The sequence below is a fragment of the Tenrec ecaudatus genome, chromosome 7, assembly GCF_050624435.1.
Source record: "Tenrec ecaudatus isolate mTenEca1 chromosome 7, mTenEca1.hap1, whole genome shotgun sequence".
NCBI classification, from domain to species: domain Eukaryota; kingdom Metazoa; phylum Chordata; class Mammalia; order Afrosoricida; family Tenrecidae; genus Tenrec; species Tenrec ecaudatus.
This window is the reverse complement of record NC_134536.1, coordinates 55090827-55109843: the sequence shown is the minus strand read 5'-3', so window position 1 is coordinate 55109843 and position 19017 is coordinate 55090827. Positions and strand designations below refer to the sequence as shown.

At 36.5% G+C, this 19017-nt stretch overlaps 1 protein-coding gene across 1 annotated transcript; it reads right to left on the bottom strand.

Moving 5' to 3' along the window:
• Positions 1-298: 298 nt before the first annotated feature.
• LOC142452749 (amine sulfotransferase-like) lies at positions 299-18669 on the bottom strand. The gene is made up of 6 exons (XM_075553972.1): positions 18531-18669; positions 15025-15233; positions 9373-9499; positions 8273-8367; positions 3697-3883; positions 299-420 (listed from the first exon to the last, which is right to left on the bottom strand). Exons 1-6 carry the CDS (start codon positions 18667-18669, stop codon positions 299-301), a joined length of 879 nt encoding a protein of 292 aa, XP_075410087.1.
• Between the last annotated feature and the right edge of the window lie 348 nt (positions 18670-19017).

The window sequence follows — 19017 nt, the reverse complement described above, 5'->3', positions numbered from 1 at the left end:
AAATTCCTAGTACAGAAATTTTTCTGAAAACATTTATAATTCATGCATCAAGCTTTCTAAATTTCTTATTACTATTACAATTCTACTTACTAAATCACTTTAATATATTGCAATTCACAGAGTTCATCAACTTACATTCATTATTTAAATGTACTTGTATTTTTCACTAATAGTGTCCATAAAGGACTGAGATTTTATCATTAACAATCACATGAAAGGTGTATATCAATAAGAATATGAAAATATGCTTTATAATTACTAGCTTTTATAGAATTGTTTTGGAACTCTGATAAAAATTCTATTCCTCATTTACATCCCAGATGAACTTCAGAGGAATTTCTTTCATCTTCCTTTGGAAGATCCTGTCAAACATCTCACTCTGCTCCACAGTCAGGTGACGTTTCCAGTCTCCAATTGTACCTGGTGAGGTAAGCACATGGACAGTCGCTAGCGGAGAACAATGCACGATGAAGGCCAAGGTCCTCTCCCCACTTACTCTCTTCTCCAAGTCAAGCTAATATTTCCAGTAGTTTACCACAAGGCGTAACCCCTCAGCTCTCTGTATGCATGAAATGGACCTAATCATGCTGCCAACATGGTGAATGTAGAGTCTATTTCTCTTTCTGTTAACCTTCCAACTGCTACCTTTGAATAATAATAGTTCTTGAAAAGAAGAAACAAACCTTAAAATGTATTAAAGACTACATTTATTATATGGCAAGCAGTAAACTATCAGGCTGATATATAATAAAGTCTGACCAAAAAATGAATGATGAAGATATTTCTTCATCCTTACTATTGACCCTCAAATGTTGAAGTTCAAACTTTTCAAGTAATAAAGTCAAGGGCATAGAGCATACTCAAAAGTTGTCTGTGCTGAAGTTTTATAAAAATTTGAAGAACATTTTAAACCAATTTTAAGAAATGAAGATTTGTAACATAGCTCCTTCAGTGACCACATTTGACTTTGGGCATATTCTCATAGGCATTATAGTAAATAGAATTGTGGGTTTGGCATTATAGTAAATAGAATTGTGGGAACACAAATTACAACATACTGGATTTAGTTGACTGTTGAGGAATATACTGATAAACCCAAAGCATTTGCCGTAGCTGCTTTATGACTAGGAGCCAATTTCAGTCATTTTGACATCCACTCCAATCTTTCATCATTTCCGTTTTTTAAAATGATCTTTTGCATTTTATTGGATCAAGTTCATGTTGTCATTTCACAGCTCATCATGTCTTGTGTCATTAATTTTCAAGGCATCAAATTGTTCTTGAGATGGCTTCAAAATTCAGGTGATATATACCCAGAGTTGCATTTTAGCTCTTGTGGACTTGTTTTAATTATCATCAACTTGACTTAAACTTACACGTGGTAAACGGAGAACTTGGATGAGTGTATTTGATCTTTTTTATATTCTCATAACCATGAGCATAGAAAACTATCCCTATTTTGAGAAAAATCTTCATTGCTCTGATATAGAAATGTTTTCAAATATACACTTTCTATGCCAAAAATGTGTGCCCTGTAATAGCTCTCCATTAAGGGGTAGTTTAAGAGGAGCTACCATAAATTATGAATCATATCTGTGTCTGGCTTTCATTATGCCTGAAGGTTTTCTGTAGATAAGAGCAATCAAGTTCTATAGCCCAACCCATATCAAACCCTCTTCTGATGCCTCCTGCTGATATGGATTCATAGACAGCTCCCCTGGGGAACGCTCTGGGGCATCCAAGGTCAAGTGGCACTAGGTCAACATGATGACTCACTTAATTTTCTGTTTATTTTGTGACCTGCTTATGGTATTACCCATTAACTATGTAATAGAATCGCTTTATGACATTTATGCGTATTGAAATATTTTAAGCCACATCATATATACCTATTGGAAAATACATTCACTCTCTTGGTCGTGACATTGGAACATGGAGGCCTTGTGCCTTGCTGTCTGTCTGCCTGCATTATTTTGTCCAATCTTAAACTCCTTCCTGAGTACCTATTTGTTGGGGACTCATACCCCAACACTTACATAGAAGCAATTGATGGTGTGCTTCACTTGTGGCCCTTGGCCTCTTCGTGTTGTTGGGTGCCCTGTAGTTGGTTCTGACCCATAGAGAACCTACGTACACTCGAGTGAAACACTGCCCAGCCCTGAGTCATCCTCACACGTGCTCCTATGCTTGTGCCAATTACACAGCCACTGTTTAAATTCATCTCTTGAGGGACCTCCTCTGTTCCACTGCCCCTCTACTTTACCAACTACGGTATCCTTTTCCCACGTCTGATCTCTCCTGACCAGCTGCTCATATTGAGCTCTCCATCATCCCTTAACACAGATGTATTCAACTTGATTTCTGTGTATTGCGTCTGGAGAAGTCCACAAGCATAGTCACATTTTGTATTGTTGAAAGAATGCTATCTGTGGAGAAGTTATTGGTCTTGAATAATATGATCATTCAATCTAAAGCTTTGTTTATCTCACCTGGGCCATGTTTTCCAACTACTATTTTCCCTCTTTGATTCAGACTCATAGCAACTCCCAAAACCAGAGAGGATTGCGTCATTGTGTAATCTAGGCCACAAATCTTCACAGAAGAATAGCTCACCTTTCTCCCATCGGGAGTCTAAAGATAACGATTACGCAACGAGAGCTCCCTGATGATAATGGTCTCAATGAAATCTTTGAACTTAAGGGGCAGTGGTTTGGAGGAATTTCTGAAACCTACTGATGCACACCTACAATGTATTGTTTTTTGTCGAATAATTGAGTTTATAGCAGATTGGATAAGGAGATATCATTCTAGATGTAATGATAAAAATAAGAGGTAACTATTTTAGAAAAAGAAATAAATAACAGTAATCTACCAATCACATAAATATATGAGAAAATGGATTGACTAGGTTCTGGGAAGTATAGGAAAAGGGTTGGAGTTTATATATAAGCTCCATCATTTTATAAGTTATACTCTATATGTTAAATGGAAATTTACTGCCATCAACTTTAATTTAGATTCATAGTGACCATATAGGAGAGAGTAACATGGCTCCTTGAATATTCTAAATTCTAGGTCATAAATCTTAACGAGAGTAGAAATTCCTTTATTTCTTCCATGGAGGAGCGGGTAGCAATACACACACACACACACACACACACAACGTGATCACGTATATACATTACCTTCGCACAGACATTGTTAGCCTAATTCAAAGTGTCAACCTCTAGCCTAGAATCAGGGTTGGAAAACTGCGGCTCTCACTGGAGCCATATATGGCTTTCTTAATATGTGCCTGTGATTCTGAAGAAAAAATGAAAATGAAAGTAAAATTTTATAGTTCCATTCATATTACTTTAAATTTTCTGTATTCATAAAAATATATGTATGGCTCTTGAATAATTTTTCAATTGTTGTGAGGAACAGGATTGGCTCTACTTTTCAAAGGTTAACCAATCCCAGGTCTAGAAGGAAGGGAAGAAATGTTATTGGATAGACTGTAGTGTCAGGCTTTGCACTAAAACAATGTAGCAGTTTCTGAAACATTCTTCAGAGTTATTTCTAGTTGTAAACTTAGATGGCTAAAGAAACCAACATCACTTAGAGAGGCATTTTTGAAATACCTCTTAATTCCCTTATGGGACAAGAAGATAAGGGAACATTTTACATTTTGATACTTTAAGTCCTGAGCATTACCTTTGCGTAGGAAACAACCATCTTCTGTTCTCGCCCCAACTTCTTCTCTTACAAATTTATCATAATTGGCTTGTGGATCAGATTTCATGTTTCGAAAAGTGGCTTTTCTCACAACATCATCCACAGCCTCATCACTCAGTTCTTTCTCAAGAAAACTGCAGATTTTAAGCACAGAACTTCGGAGATCCTAAAAGAAATTGTTGGTATGAAAAACTAGTCAGTTTATACTGAGTTAAGGATTTAATTTTTAAATAACATAACAAAATAACATTTTTTACAGTGTCGAGTTTGGTCTTGTAAGTATATATTCGACAACAATATATTGCTCTATTACTCCTCCTTTGAAAATGAGAGCTTTGGTTTTCAGTTTATTGAGTGCTTTGTATTGTTTTAATATGGGACTGAGTGCTCATTTTCACTTGTTCAATAAGCCAACACATTTGGAATTTGATGTATCAAAAACTGTAGTAGACGTTTGAAAAGCTTAAGAGAAAAATAAAATAATATCTGTATGTGTAAAAAGCACACAGTTTCATGGGGATGTTAATATAGAACATAATCAAAATATAACAGCGAGCTTAATATAATACAATGTGAAATGGTAATAAAGAAAGAGTAGTGTTCAGTATGGATTACAAATTAATGCAAGGAAAGATCCTCACACGGGACCAGTAGGTAATAGCATGATGAATTGTGAAAAAATTGAAGTCATCAAGAATTTTTCATCTTACTTAGATCACAATCAATGCTCATGGAAGCAGCAGTCAAGAAATCAACTGAGCAGTTGTCTCTTAGCTGCTGCATAGAGAGGCTAACACACTAAAATTGGGAATCCACAGCCTGAAATAGCCTGTGAAGTTTAGAAAGAGAGGATTTCAGTTTTTGTAGAGGGAGTTGAGAGTTGAGCATGAAACTGCTTTCTGTCTACTGTAATCTCTCTGGAGTCTTTTGTGAGTCAGACTTCCCAGATAGATAACAAAGAGGAGAAAAGCTAGACCTTAGAGGGGGGCACTTGGTACTCCTTATCTGCTAGGATGTTTAAAAGAACAGTGTTGACAGGTTCAATCCCAAACCTGCTGCTCCTGTTCTTAGATCACAAGAGGTAAGGAGGCCAATATTGGGAGACTGGGTGCTAAAAATAGATTCAGTATACTAGGGTTTTGTGTAGACCTCCCACTTAGATTTTGGCCCACAGAGAAGTTGGAGAACTTGCTGAAATGCTCTCAATTTAAAAAGTCTGCCCTGGGGCTCTGCTAATCCTTCATTAGATCCAGTGGGACAGTGTCTGTTACCCCTTTCAGCACCAAAGATCCAAGAGTTTCAGCATGGAATGATTTCTCCGGCTGCTGCCTAAAATTGTTCATACTCCCAAGCATGAGGAGAATCTCTGAGAACTAGCCACAAGATCTCACACCAGAATTCCCTTTATTGATATCCACCTCACTCCTGCATTCTTTGGTTTGCATGTTCCCTCCCCAGCCAAGAAAGAGTGAGGTGCCCCTTTCCTCTTTACATAAGTCATCCCCTTTCCCCTACACCCCATTTCTGTGCCTGCAAGTGTGGATAACAATAGATAATTATTCACTCATTTTCATCAACTGAAGAGCCCCTGGGATATTAACCTGTGATAGTGTTCAGGAGAGAGCTGGGAGTGACACAGGAATGCAGCGAATGGGAGTGGGGTGTGGGGGTAGGTGGGTTCAGATCCATTCGGCCCCAAATGCACTTAACTCATCTAGTCCCCCCCTTCTATGGGGAACAAAGCAGCACAGCCCCAATCCTAGGGCACCCCAAAAACTCATTATTTAAAGAAAAATATATTATTTTTAAAAACACAGTTCCAGGCTGTGTTCCTTTGTGTAAATTTGAATATAAGCTGCAAGAAACCTGGTTCTCAGTCAGAATAGCATCTCACCTACACAGCAGTCCAACCTACCACCATGGTAGGACACAAGTAGTCCCTGAAACCAGTCTTACCAGTCACACAAAGAAAGAGCTCAGGGCCCTTCATCTTCTAAGGACATGGCACCCAGTTCTTCCAAAATGACATGCAGCCCTAAACATACCTCAACACTCTCAACAAGAAAATAAGAAAAAACAAAACACGACAGCAGAAGACATTGTAAACCTAACAACACACATTGAAGAAACAGACATTGATCTTCAACAACCGACATCTTTAGAATGCTGATTGGAGTAATACAGGATATGAGGGGAGCAACACAGTACAAGGATGCCATGACCAAGGAGATGAAGACTTAGTAGAGGGGCTGAGGTCCACCAGACAAGGAACAGTCAGGACAAGATCATCTCCTATCTCTTAAAGTTGTTTAAGGTCAGCCAATTATTTTGGTACAATGCCTGTGAATTTCCACCTTTTATGATTTTTTTTTGCTATTTCTGCTGTAATTCAATTTATTGATCCACACAAACCTTCTGTTACTAATTGTGACCTCTATTTCTTCCCCAGTTCCTGCAGCTTGAGAAAAGTCCAGTGATCTCTTTACTCTTGGTTTCTAACGTGAGGTTCTTGTCCATTACATTACTATAGCTTACCTTGTCTCCCACAGCCACCCTGGGTTGTTTTCTCTTTTGCAATTTCACCTCATCATTTCCCCCCCGCAACTTTGCCATTTGTAATTTTAAAAGTAAGTTCTAGAGTCTTTATGATATTCATTTCACTGTTTTCTTTCTTTTCCCCTCTTTTCTAACTGACTGTCTCCACGTACATTGTTCTTGATGTCATCCTACAACTCTTCTGGTATTTGGTCATGAGAGTTTAATTCACATGGGATACCACAAAGGTGTAATACTTTGCTTGTCAGGGACATTTTCTACCTTCTTCAACCCTCTTCATACCACCATGATGGTCCCCTCCAGGCTTAGCCACTAGCCTTGTTCCAGTTGATGACACAGTTGAGCTCCATATTTCCTCTCCAGAGATGGAGGCAATGATATCACAATGACTGTACCTTAATCCAAGGCACCATTATTTTGAAGAAATTCATCCACAGGTTTCTAATAGGTCTGTTTTTCTTCATAGTTACCACCTCTGAGCCCATAATGAGGACGCTCTTCTAAAAATATACGTTCTATCACATTTCTATTCTTTTTAGAGCTCTTTAAGGGCTCCTTATTGTTTTAGAATGAAAATAAAATCAATGGAAATTCACTAACATTATCTGTAAGCCTTATATCATTAGGCTGCTATACACCTCTGTATGTTCATGCTTCACCACTTCCACCTAGCTCTCAGTTCTTTCTTCAGTTCCTCAGAGTTTTACAGTTGCAGAAAATTTACACATTTCATTTTCTTCATTTGGACCACTTATCCCCACTTCTCCCCTAGTTTCACTTGTGGTCTCAAAGTCACTTTCCGCCAGAAACATCCTGAACATCTTGGCTATGTAATATCTCCTTGATAACAGCTTATCTGCACTTGTAGTTTATAACACCATGTTTTTACATTATCTATACTCTTGTAATGAATAAAAACCTTACATGTTAATTATAAACTCTGTAAATAATGGACTCTAAAAAGAATCTTCGGTTTAGTTACATGCCTGTCCTATTGTAGGTATACAATATTATAAAATAAACTCATGAATACAATTTGTTTTAAAATAGTAATCAGATCACAATTTAGAGAACTTCAAATGTGTTTTGTCTTGTTTACACGATTCTTGAAAGCTCTTTGAGTTGTTAATTTTTTAACCCAATTTCCCATAAAATCTACATTTGAAATTTCTGTATACATCAGGAAGGGTATACATCATAGGACACAGATTCACGTGTGGCAATAATGTGTGGTTCCTGCAGAATGGCTTCTTATCCTAATCCTCCACATGCTCCCCTCCCTCTTTGTTTATATCCAGCTGTCTGGACATTTGGTTGTGCCTTGATTGCTACATGCAGGTGCATGAGACGATAAGAGGCTGAGAGCACTGAGAAGAGGCCTCTCAGTCAGCGCTAAGAGAGATTCTAATTAAAAGATGAGCAGAACTTGTTTTGTTGGTAAGTCCAGGGAATCATGTCCAACTCCTAGCGACCCTATGTGCAGCAGAGCAGAACACCTCGAGTCCCGGGCCATTCTCAGAGTTGTCCCTGTGCCAGTATAGCTTGGCAAGAGCCTTCCTGTGTTTCACTGCCCCTCTACTCTACCATGCATGACATCTTTCTCCAGGAACTAGTTTCTCCTGATGACATGCCCAAAGTGTGTGAGACAATGTCTCACCCATTTTCCTCTAAAGATCATCTTAACTGTACTTCTTCCAAGACAGATTTATTTGCTCTATTGGAAGTTCATGGTACTTTCGACATTCTTCACTAGTACCATAAGTCAAACACATTGATACTTCTTTGGTCTTTCTTATTCAATGTCCAGCATTCTCATGCACATGAGGCAACTGAAACACCAGGACTTGGGTCAGGCACCAAATTAGAAGTCCCAAAATAAGTCTGAGCTGGAGTATGTAGTAAGATTCACTGAGAAGTAAAAGAACGTAGTTCACTGACACCAAAAGAAGGAAGAACTGTGGGGAAGCACAGTAACAATAATATAACCTTCTGATCTTACCTTCTTCATGTCTTCATACCTCATAAACAGAACATTGAAACTATGTCTGTGCTCATACCAGCCTCTGATGTGATCAAACCAAAGGCTTCCTACCACTGTTGGGAAAATTAAGGAGAAAATAAAGAATTACTTAAGTTAATATTTAAAATTTATCAGAGTAAAAGTTGTTACATTTTAAAAATAATAAACTATATTTTGTTTTCTGTCTTTTGATTCTCAGTCACATTTTAAAAATAATATACTATCTTTTCTGGTTTTTGATTCTCAGAGAAAATATAATTCCTGATACTGAACATCTGCATTATCTTCTTGGAAAATGGGTAGTTCCATGCAGAAGAAACACATAATTTTATTGGGAATTTTCTTTATAGAAAGATACTTTAGGTACATCAGAAAGCAGCAATGCAGTAATAAGAACGTCACAGTTTTAACATTTTTCCTAGTTCCTGTATCTTAAAATGTGTTTTTATTTATCCCAATGTTCTCTAGTCTAAGATATCTGTACAGCAACTTTAGCTATCAACACTAAAAAACACATCATATTCTAAACAAGTGATATCTTGTTTTGTGTTCTAGGAGCTTTTAGCCCCAGTCTGTATTCCTCATTGGATTACAAACTGTCCCCGTTAAATTAATTCTGACTCCTGGAAATACACTTCGTGTCAGTGGAATAGAATTATGCTCCAGAGGGTCTTTGGTGGCTAATATTGGGGAAGTAGACTGGCAGGGGCTTCTACAAAGTGCCTCTGGGAGGACTTGGATATCTAACTTTGGGGTTAGCAGCTGAGTGTGTTAACATTTACATCATCCAGGGCATCCACACCAGACCTAGGTAATATCAATTGTGATTATTTTATGATCGCATGAAAAGATTTTCTAAAATATGTGCCTCTGTGCCTTTACATTCCTCAAAGTGGTTCTTTCATAAGTTGATAATAATTGGTCAGTGTCATAAAATCATGCACAATAGTTATAACTCATATATAGTCTACTTTGAATTATCTTCCTTCTCTAACTGCAATTCTGATTCTTAACCTGGAGAACTTGGCCAGAAGACATCAGAACATCATAAACAAGTTGTTTGATTCATAAATAGTTACCTTTTCCATCAAGAAATCTTTTCATGAACTGCTCTATATTGTCAACATCTTCTAATGCAACCAAAAGTTTTGAAAAGTGAAAATACGAGATCATTACATCCTTAGGGTTTCTGTAGACGTAAATAATCTGCCGGGGTGGGTGAGGAGGAAGAGAAATGCTTTAATGATCTTTATTTATTCATCCTAGTTTTTTTACACATGCATAATTTATAATTACACTAATTCAAAATAAATTGTTCACTTAGTCTACTATTTATGAAAATTGTTCAGATAGCTTTATTATTAGAGTGTTCCAATAAATGACGTGATTCACAGGACATTGCGTGCATGTGCAAGTAGGAGGACGCGTTCTAAGAGTGGAGCTGTTCACTTGTGAGGCCTGCATGTATTGCACATTGGTTTCCACAGCGACTGTCCCAACTCCCCTTCCCCAGCAATATGTGACCTTTGATGTCTAAACACAGTAAGATTGGGGATGACGAGGAGAGAGAAAACTATTTAGTAGATGGTTTTAGAGCAAATGATTAAACAACTGGGGGTAAAAACCGATAGCAACTCTTTAATAACATACTAACATGAATTAAAAGGTCAAAGTTTTACATGTGAAAACAAAGTTTGTCATGGAAATTATTTGTTGAAGAGATATTTCAGTTTCAGGAAGCTTTTTAAAACAAGAAAACTTTATTAAAAATAAAATTTAAAATTATGTTCATTAAAATATACCTTAAAAACTTATAAAAATAAAATAAAATAGGAGGGAAGCAATATATATTTCAGCAAAGCACAATAGTGAGAACAAATAATTAGGCAAGTAAAGACATGAAAAATGGTTATTATTATTATTGATTAGCAAAAAGGAAAATATGTTCCATTTCAGATATCCCAGAATCAATTGACCAAAACTTAAAAGCGTTCCAAGATTAAGTACAAGGGTCCATGAATCAATGTAAATTAATAGCGCTATCTTCTTAAAAAAAGAAAATATCATCTTAATAAGTTGAATATTCCTATATTTATTGCTTTGCAATTATATTGAGGGTGGATAATCCAGGGGAACTAATGCAGATATGCACCATGGGTGAGTTCATGAGTATTAATAACAGAGGGAGTCAAAATAAAAACACTAGAATATCCAAATTATGTAGTGCAGGGCATGAACCACTCATTCAATGGCTGCCATTGTGTCAGTTCTGATTCCTGGGTTCCTGTGCATGGGGTAAAACTGCCCTGTGGGTTCCTGAGAGGGTAACTTATGAAGATGTGGCTCGTAGTTTTGACTTGATGACCATTAGGATAGCAGCCCAACACGTAACACTATGCCAACAGGATGCCTAAGGATGAGATCAGATAGAGGTATACTCATACAATTAAAAATAAATTTAGAGCAATGAAAATCACATTTAAATTTAAGAAATAAAAAAGAATACAACAAAAATTTAGGCAAAATGAAGACAACTGTTAATTAAAAACTTTTTTCTTTTATTATTAAGATTTTTTAAATAAATCATTTTATTGGGGCTCTTACAGCTCTTATAACAATCCATACATCAATTGCACCAAGCACATTTGTACACATGTTGTCATCATTACTTCTAAAACATTTTCTTTCTACTTGAGCCCTTGGTATTGGATCCTCTTTTCTCCCAAGAAACTTTTAATTTCTTTCCTGACTCGCTGAAGACAAAATGGGTGCATAAGCAAACATGATGAAGAAAGCTGACGGTGCTCGGTTATCAAAAAAGTATATCATCTGCGGCCTTAAAGTTTGAGGATTAATGAGCAGGCATCTAGCTCAGAACTAACAAAGCCCTCATGGAAGAAACAGACCAGCCTATGTGATCATGAGGTGTTGAGGGATCAGGTATCAGGCGTCAATTACCTAGAGCAAAAAATCATATCAATGTGAATGGGAAGGGCAGAGTAGAGACCCAAAGCCCATCTGTAGACAATTGGACCTCTTACAGAAGGGTCACAAAAAAGAGACTACCTAGTCAGGGTGCAGTATAGCACTGATGAAACATACAACTTTCCTCTTGTCCTTTAATGCTTTCTCCCCCCCACTATCATGACCTCAATTCTAACTTACAAATCTGGCTAGACCAGAGCATGTACATGGGTACAGATATGAGCTCACAACACAGGGAAAACAGAACAGATAACCCCCTCAGAACAAATTATGAGAATAGAGATACTAGGAGAGTAAGGGGAAGTTCAGGAGAGAAAGGTGTAAGACATGGGAAATGTAAAAAAAAAAATTATCAAGGTTTCATGAGGGAAGAGGGTGGGAGAGGGGGGAAATGAGGAGCTGATATCAAGGGCTCAAGTTGAAAGAAAATGTTTTTAAAATGATGATGGCAACATATGTACCAATGTGCTTGACACAATGGATGTATGTGTAGATTGTGGTAAGAATTGTAAGAGCCCCCAATAAAATGTTTTTTTTTGAGAAAAAAGAATTAAAATATTTTCAGCATTAGAAATGAAAGAAAATGATCAAATCAAGAATTGAAAAAAATTCATCATAAAGTAACAGAATATATTTTCATTTGTTTCAATAGTTTTTGAAATTTAGATGAAGTATTATAACTTATTTTGAAAATATTAATATTGCTGATTTAGGAAAAGGAAGCTAACTCTGATATTGAAGCCAAACATAATAGAATATTCATAGAAAATCATAGATCGGTTTATAAAAGTAATTTATGATAAAAACAGAGTGGAAATTTTTAAAAAAGGGTCCTCCATCAGTATGTTAAAGAAAAAAAAATACTATGCTATGAACAAGCATTGAAGGAAGATGAGGTCATCGGCTCTCATAAATATTATAGCCTCAAAGCCCGGTACAAGTTACTGTGACTCAGAATCAATCTCTGACAGTGCGTTTACTTCTCTGTTTCTGTCAGCAAGTAGGATTTATTCGAGGAATGAGGTATTCCTAGGTTAATCAATTACTTATACTGTACTATATGTGGAAAAGAGGCAAAGGAGACTTCTTCAGAGTTATCCCACCAATGCATATGATATAATTTCTCTTCTGTGAATAAATAAATGTAAAGTTACGGCTTCAAGTAATTTAAGAACAAAGTACATTTAATTAATATGTTCCTGAGATAACCCTAGCAGACCAAAAACAAAAGACATAATTTACTGAAAATAGTGGAGAATCCATAAAAGATAAGTATATCTATCATAATATTTCACCCCTACACATTTTACCTAGTGACATAAAAAGAAGGAAAATATTGAAAAGGATTAAAAATTAGACATATTATCAGTTAAGGTCATAAACTAAGTATATGAGACAGAAAAAGAAAATAATAATAAAGTCAACAAAATATATTAAAGAGTACAGAAATGTAAACCAATGTTTTTTCTTACAAAAAGATATATTAAAATAGAAACTTTATAATGTAAAAAATTTACACTAATAAAGCAATAAAAATGTAAGCAAATATACTGTGAATTGGTTCAATCGAAAAAAGAATATCTTAAGTGATTATGAAGATCAATATTAAACACACTTAGAGGCTATAAAAGTAGACCTAATAAATAAAGAACCTTAGAATGGTACTGGATAGAATGTTGGAATATTGCACTGTCAACCATTACCCCATGGTTAGTCTACGCATGTGATAGCTTCCAATTGGCATCTAAAATCATTAATGGATCAAATTATTTAAAATTTGTTGTAAGATTTATTTGATCAAAGTGAGAGTTTTCATATTTGTAATATTTAAAGCAGTAAAAAACTGACATAGATGAATGATCTATCAATATTTGGAATAAAGAATGCAGACTCAGAAAAGATTATTTAGCATATCAAAATATAGGTTCCAAATATTGGGGAAAGGAGATTCTTTAATAGATAATGAATCAATTAACTAACTTGTTGGACAAATATAACACAATATTCACACCTCATGGGACATGTGATTTTAGGTATTATCTATAACCAAATATTAATCTATAGCCAAAAATTAAAGGTGGACACTATTTAGATAAAGCCTAAAGAGTATTCACACAATCTCGTGGTGGAAGAATATCTTAGCAGGACACTAAAAATAGAAGTTATGGAGGAAAGACTAACGAACTGGTTATTTCAAATCAAAGGTTTTCAACAACTTTTAAAGATAAGCTATTTCTTGGGAATATATTTACTCTATACAAATGCATTCACTCCCTACCACAATGTCATATCTATTGGTGCCCATGTGTTCTCTCTCTACAGAGTAAAACTGCTCTAGAGAGATTTCTTGGCTGTAAGCTTTATGGAAGCAGATCACTAGGAGTTATATCTTTGCTGCTAATGGGTAGGTCTGAACCACCAAAGTGAAGAGAGCAGCCAACCTACACTTTACAGATCAAGTGTCAACCATTTACACCTCTCAGGGATTGTAAGTACTCCAGACAACAGCTAAACAAACAAAAGGAAAACAAACTAAAGAAAAATGCACAAAACTATTAAAAGACATTTAAAAGCCTAAGAGTATTCTAAAAGGATGTTCAATTGTTAGAAAATATACGTAATTCAAGTCAGGACATTTGCTTCATTTTTTCTGTTTTGTTTTGGGTTTTATGTACAGCATTAGCCAAATCGATCATTTCAATGGTCAGAAAGAAGCACTCCACTGTGGAAAGCAACATTCTTGAATGCTGTGTGAAGAAGTAGAGGTCAATGGTTCATAAAAAGCAAGTTGACAATATACTAACATGTAAAGTTCTTATATTTCACTTTTAGGAAAATATTTTACTAGACTAGAGTAGTACAAAGATCTATAGGAATATTTATTACAATATAGCATATGAAATGTACATGCTGTAACCTAGCAGTCATGAATGATTTACTAGTAGCTTACAATGAAATTTTATCAAGCCATGAAAATAAAAGGAGTATTAAAAGCTGACATGAAAGGTATTTATTTACATAATTTCATGGACACATGCATAGTGATCCAAGGTATGTTTATATGTGTGATACTCTATTTGGTAGTTATACAATCGTTTGGCAATTTGAGAGGATTAAGAGCGAATGGGTGAAGTTTAGCCTGTCAATCAGGTCATAGCCAATGAGGCCTCTGTGTAGGCATGGCCTTCTCCTGAGTATTCTGGGAACTCTGGTATTCCTCCTTGGAGGTGGGATATGCTCTCTTGCTGGCTCACTGCCTGGGAGACATTGCAGCTGACAAGGCACATAGAACTACACTAGTGCCCTGAACTGGAGAACCCACATGGAGACCCAGCCAGTGCTGACATGCTTACAATGCCACTGGATCCACAAGACTTCCCACTCACTGGCCTGTCATCATCCTCCATTTAGCCTCATTACATGTGTTTCATGAGTCTGAAGAGGAATCCATATATTGTTATTGGACATATGGGCTAATATCGGACTTATGGGCTTGAACTGGACTGGACTGGGATGTTTTCTCAATATTCAAGTGCTCTTGTATATAAAACTCTTATACAAATATGAGTCTCCCTAGATTTATTTCTCTAATATCCCCAGACTAGCATACTCTACATATTAATTAAACATATAAGATAAAATATTTGCAATAAAATAACTAAAACATTTGACAGAAAGTGGATGAACAAGGCCCGAGAACAAGACACGTCTGGAGGAAAAGTCTATAGGAAATTTCTGCGACGTACTTTATTTTTGTTGTTCTTGAGGGCATTTGGAGCTAAATAATATGGCAGGTGGGAAGAGAATAGGCGAGGAGACGGGCGCTTGGAAAAGTCAACTTTCCTAATATTATACTCCAGAAATGGGGCTCTATCCAATGAATCCATCTGTGAGGTCCTGTTACGGTGATCTTCATAATAAATCAAGCTCAATATCTGTTGAGTCCAGATCGTACCTGTAAAAATACATAAACTTGTTTCAAATACAAATTGATTCGTAACAGTAGATGTAGTCATCATGCTCTGCATCTTCCCTCTGCCCCTTTTGATTTGATCTTGGTGTTCTAGGCATAACGCCATGAACAAACATACAATTAATCCTGGAAGGTTAATTATTTCAGCTCTATTTTTTCATCCACTTCCACCACTTTAAAACTTTAAGCCAAGTCTTGCAGTATTTTTCCCTGTAAATAAATGTGCGCATGAAAAAAAGTGTTTTTAGCACCTTCTGTGATCTACCAGGACCATCCTCAACCACATGTTATATTGACAGTCCTGAAAGAATTAAAAAAAAAAACAAATGAGAAAGGGGGAGAGGCTTAGGGTGGGTGGGGTGGGGACAGAAGTTCTTATTGATGTGACAGGTCATCATTGTCAAAGGCCTTTTTTTTAATAGACATCTGTGGGGGAATCTATGCATCATGGAATATGGAATGACACCTGTTGGAAAATTCCATCCTGTGGCAGATAATATTTTAAAAAAGGAGCATTCACAGTCTGGAAAGAAAAAGATTTTGGACTGAGATCCAGGTCTGCATTGCTTATCAACCATTTAGATAATTTCCAAATACATATATATGTCCATGCTCTCACCAGGCTTTTTGTTGTTATTGTTATTTTTTCAGGGTAATCAGTCTCCTCTTGTTTATTTTGCCCATCTAATGGTTTTAAAAACCCAAACCTGGCGCCTTGCAGCACTGCATCTTAGATGGGATACAGGTTGTGGAACAGAGAACATGGCTTTGTGCCTTGTTTCTGGCTTTCTGAAGTGCGCACGAAGTGTGGCTATGGGTGCATGGCTGCACTTGACCCTCCGCTCCCTCCACACTGGCTTCCTCTTGCTCTGCTCCAGGAAGAACCTCTCAACTGCCAGTGTGCCCTTGCGCAGGCCCAGGCTTCGACAGCAGCTCCAGCAGCACCGGCACTTTCAGCAGAGGCAACAAGGATATCCAGAAGCAGGATCCCATGGAACTGTAATAGAGTGTGTGTGCAGTCTCCAACTCACATGCTGTCCTCTTTCATAGAATGTATTGTTGACATTAAGTGACACATGCTGGCACTTCCAAGAAAAAGGTATACTTTAAAATGAACTGATTGTTCTAGGTCTACAAAAGAACCTTTCATCTGGAATCCCTATCCAACAACATCAATAGTTAAAGCCAAGTCTTGCGTGGTCCACATACAGAGTCTGTATTGCATATTAAGGAATCATCCTTTGCCCTCCTACATTGTCGGACGCACTGAAGGAAGACCTTGAGGCCAAGCATGATGACCTCAACTTGGACAGAGTCCCATTTCTCTCCACACAAACCCTGGAGTCTGTCCTCAAACAGAGTGGCAGAAAAAGTACATGCCCTTTCATCTATGTCCTAGGGAAAGAGGGACAGCTGAAAGGCTGCATGGAAAGACTTGATGAAACACCAACAATATGTGCTTCAAAGCTCCCTTTACTCCCCTGTTAAGAGCTTTCTCACTCTCCTCAAAGTGAAATGTCCTTTTGTAAGGACACAATAACACCCAGAATCACTTTAGAGGAAGGACAGAGAAACTTCATCTCATAAACTTCTCCCATGTTGTCAGGAGACTCCTGTGCCTGGAAAGGACCTCTTGCTTGATAAAGTAGCTGGGCATCAAAGACATGGAAGCCCCTTGAACTGCCATAGTGCCTGCAACAATAGGCCCAAACTAAGAACAACTGAGAGGATGGCCCAGGACCTTGGTTTTGTTTTGCAAACTTAGGGTTGGTCTGAATCAGAAAGGACTTGGCAGCACCTTGCAGCCACAATAACAATGACGCCATTTACTCCCCCACCCCCACTTTTGTCTAGGGTCTGATTTTAAACATAATATTTCACTTTCTTCTGTCTTTAATATGACATTTGCTATGGTCTTTTGGGAGATTCCCTTATCAGATTAATGAGAACTTAACTTTTTCCTCGTTGTGCTAATAGTGTTCATTCTGAATAAATGCTGGATACTATTGAATGGATTTCTGCATCTCCTGAAATGATCAGGAGGGAATCTTCTGTTGTCTAGGAATGCAGGTCAACTATAATAAGAGATTCAAAGTTTTTCAAACCAATCTTGACTCCTGAAATACAGACTATTTTTCATGATTTGGTTTGCATTAGAGGTTAGAAATTTTGCTCCTATATTCATAGATATACCACCAATGATCTGAGATGCAAAGTGCCAAAAGTATTACAAATATTACTGCTTAATTGACTTATCGACATTGTAGAGTTGATGTAATTTATGGAGGATCTTGAGATACTGAATATTCTTCCCTTCAAGGCAAACAAGAACCCGTCAGGGTGGAGAAAGCATTGGGTGTGATGCCCAGACTTGAACCTGATTTAGGTGCCCTATTCTTCCACGGACTACAGTGCTTTACCCAACATTAAGCAAAATTGGTTGCCAGAGATAATAAATCGTGGGAATAAAATAAAAGAATTTCAGTTTTGTTAAATGGAATCATCTATTCGAAGAATTTTACATGATCAATGAATCTAAGGATAAAGCAAATATGTTTCTAAATAAACAGGTGATGAACTTCAAAGTAGAAGATAACAGAGAATAACTGGAGAATTTCTATGAGGAATAGTTTCTATGGTACTAGTTCAAACTGCCATATAACCCTGAGAGGAATTAACTACTCAATAGAACATTGCTTCAATGCCACCATATATGCAATGTTCTAGAAATACCATTTTAAACTTCGCATTTGGTAATTCAAGGGCAATTTATTTTACTTCAAAATGATGTCCTTACTATTCATATACAAGTAAAAATCCATTAGGAATTTTTATTACCATTAAATGTAAACAACAAGAGTATTTGAAAACAGTCACCAAGTCAATTCCAAGTCATAGTGATCCTCTAGGATGCCATAGAGTCGAACTGCTCCTTAGACGTCCTAAGGCTAATCTTTATGGAAGCAAATGGTCCCATTGCTCTCTGTGGAGTTGCAGGGAGGGTTAATGTTCTATTAATGAAAATGTGCTCATCTCTGAAATATATTTTCTCCCAAGTCAACATGTCATCACCTAGCAAGTAATTGTTCTTAACTCCATATTTGATTCTTCATAGCTTTCATCAGAGTTGACATCATATCCATTGTAAATGTCCTCATGACATACATATTTGAGCTTCATGTCAATTTTTTCTGTAGCTCTATGATATCGAATATGTCCATATACATGTGAAGAAAACAAAGTAACGACAGGTTACAGAGGACTCAGTCCTGAACTCACCAGATTTGGGATATGTGATTATGAAGATATCTTCATCTCTAATTTCAAAATCATCTAGACTTTCTAGTTGGTCAATATCAATCAAAGCACGCAGAAAATTATAGCCTTTAAAATTGAGTAAATATGTGTCCTCATCCATTATTAATCACCTACAAATAAAAACATGACATTATTTTCAAGCGCACAGTATTTTATAAAAAATACCTTAAAGCTATTGAATACTTAATATAATCTGTGAAATATTTAAGTGTTGTATATCTTTTAAACTGATTTAACACAGTAAACATTTCACAAATATCAAATCATTTAGCTTTATAATAACCCAATAAAGTAGGCATTCTTACTATTATTATTATTTTAAAAGTGAGAAAACCAAGATTCTTAAGAGTTTTAACAGTATTCCCAAAACTCACCTGAATGAGGTACTATCATTATTTCAAACATACAATTGAAGAATATTAATTAAATTTCTCAGAGTTACCCAGCA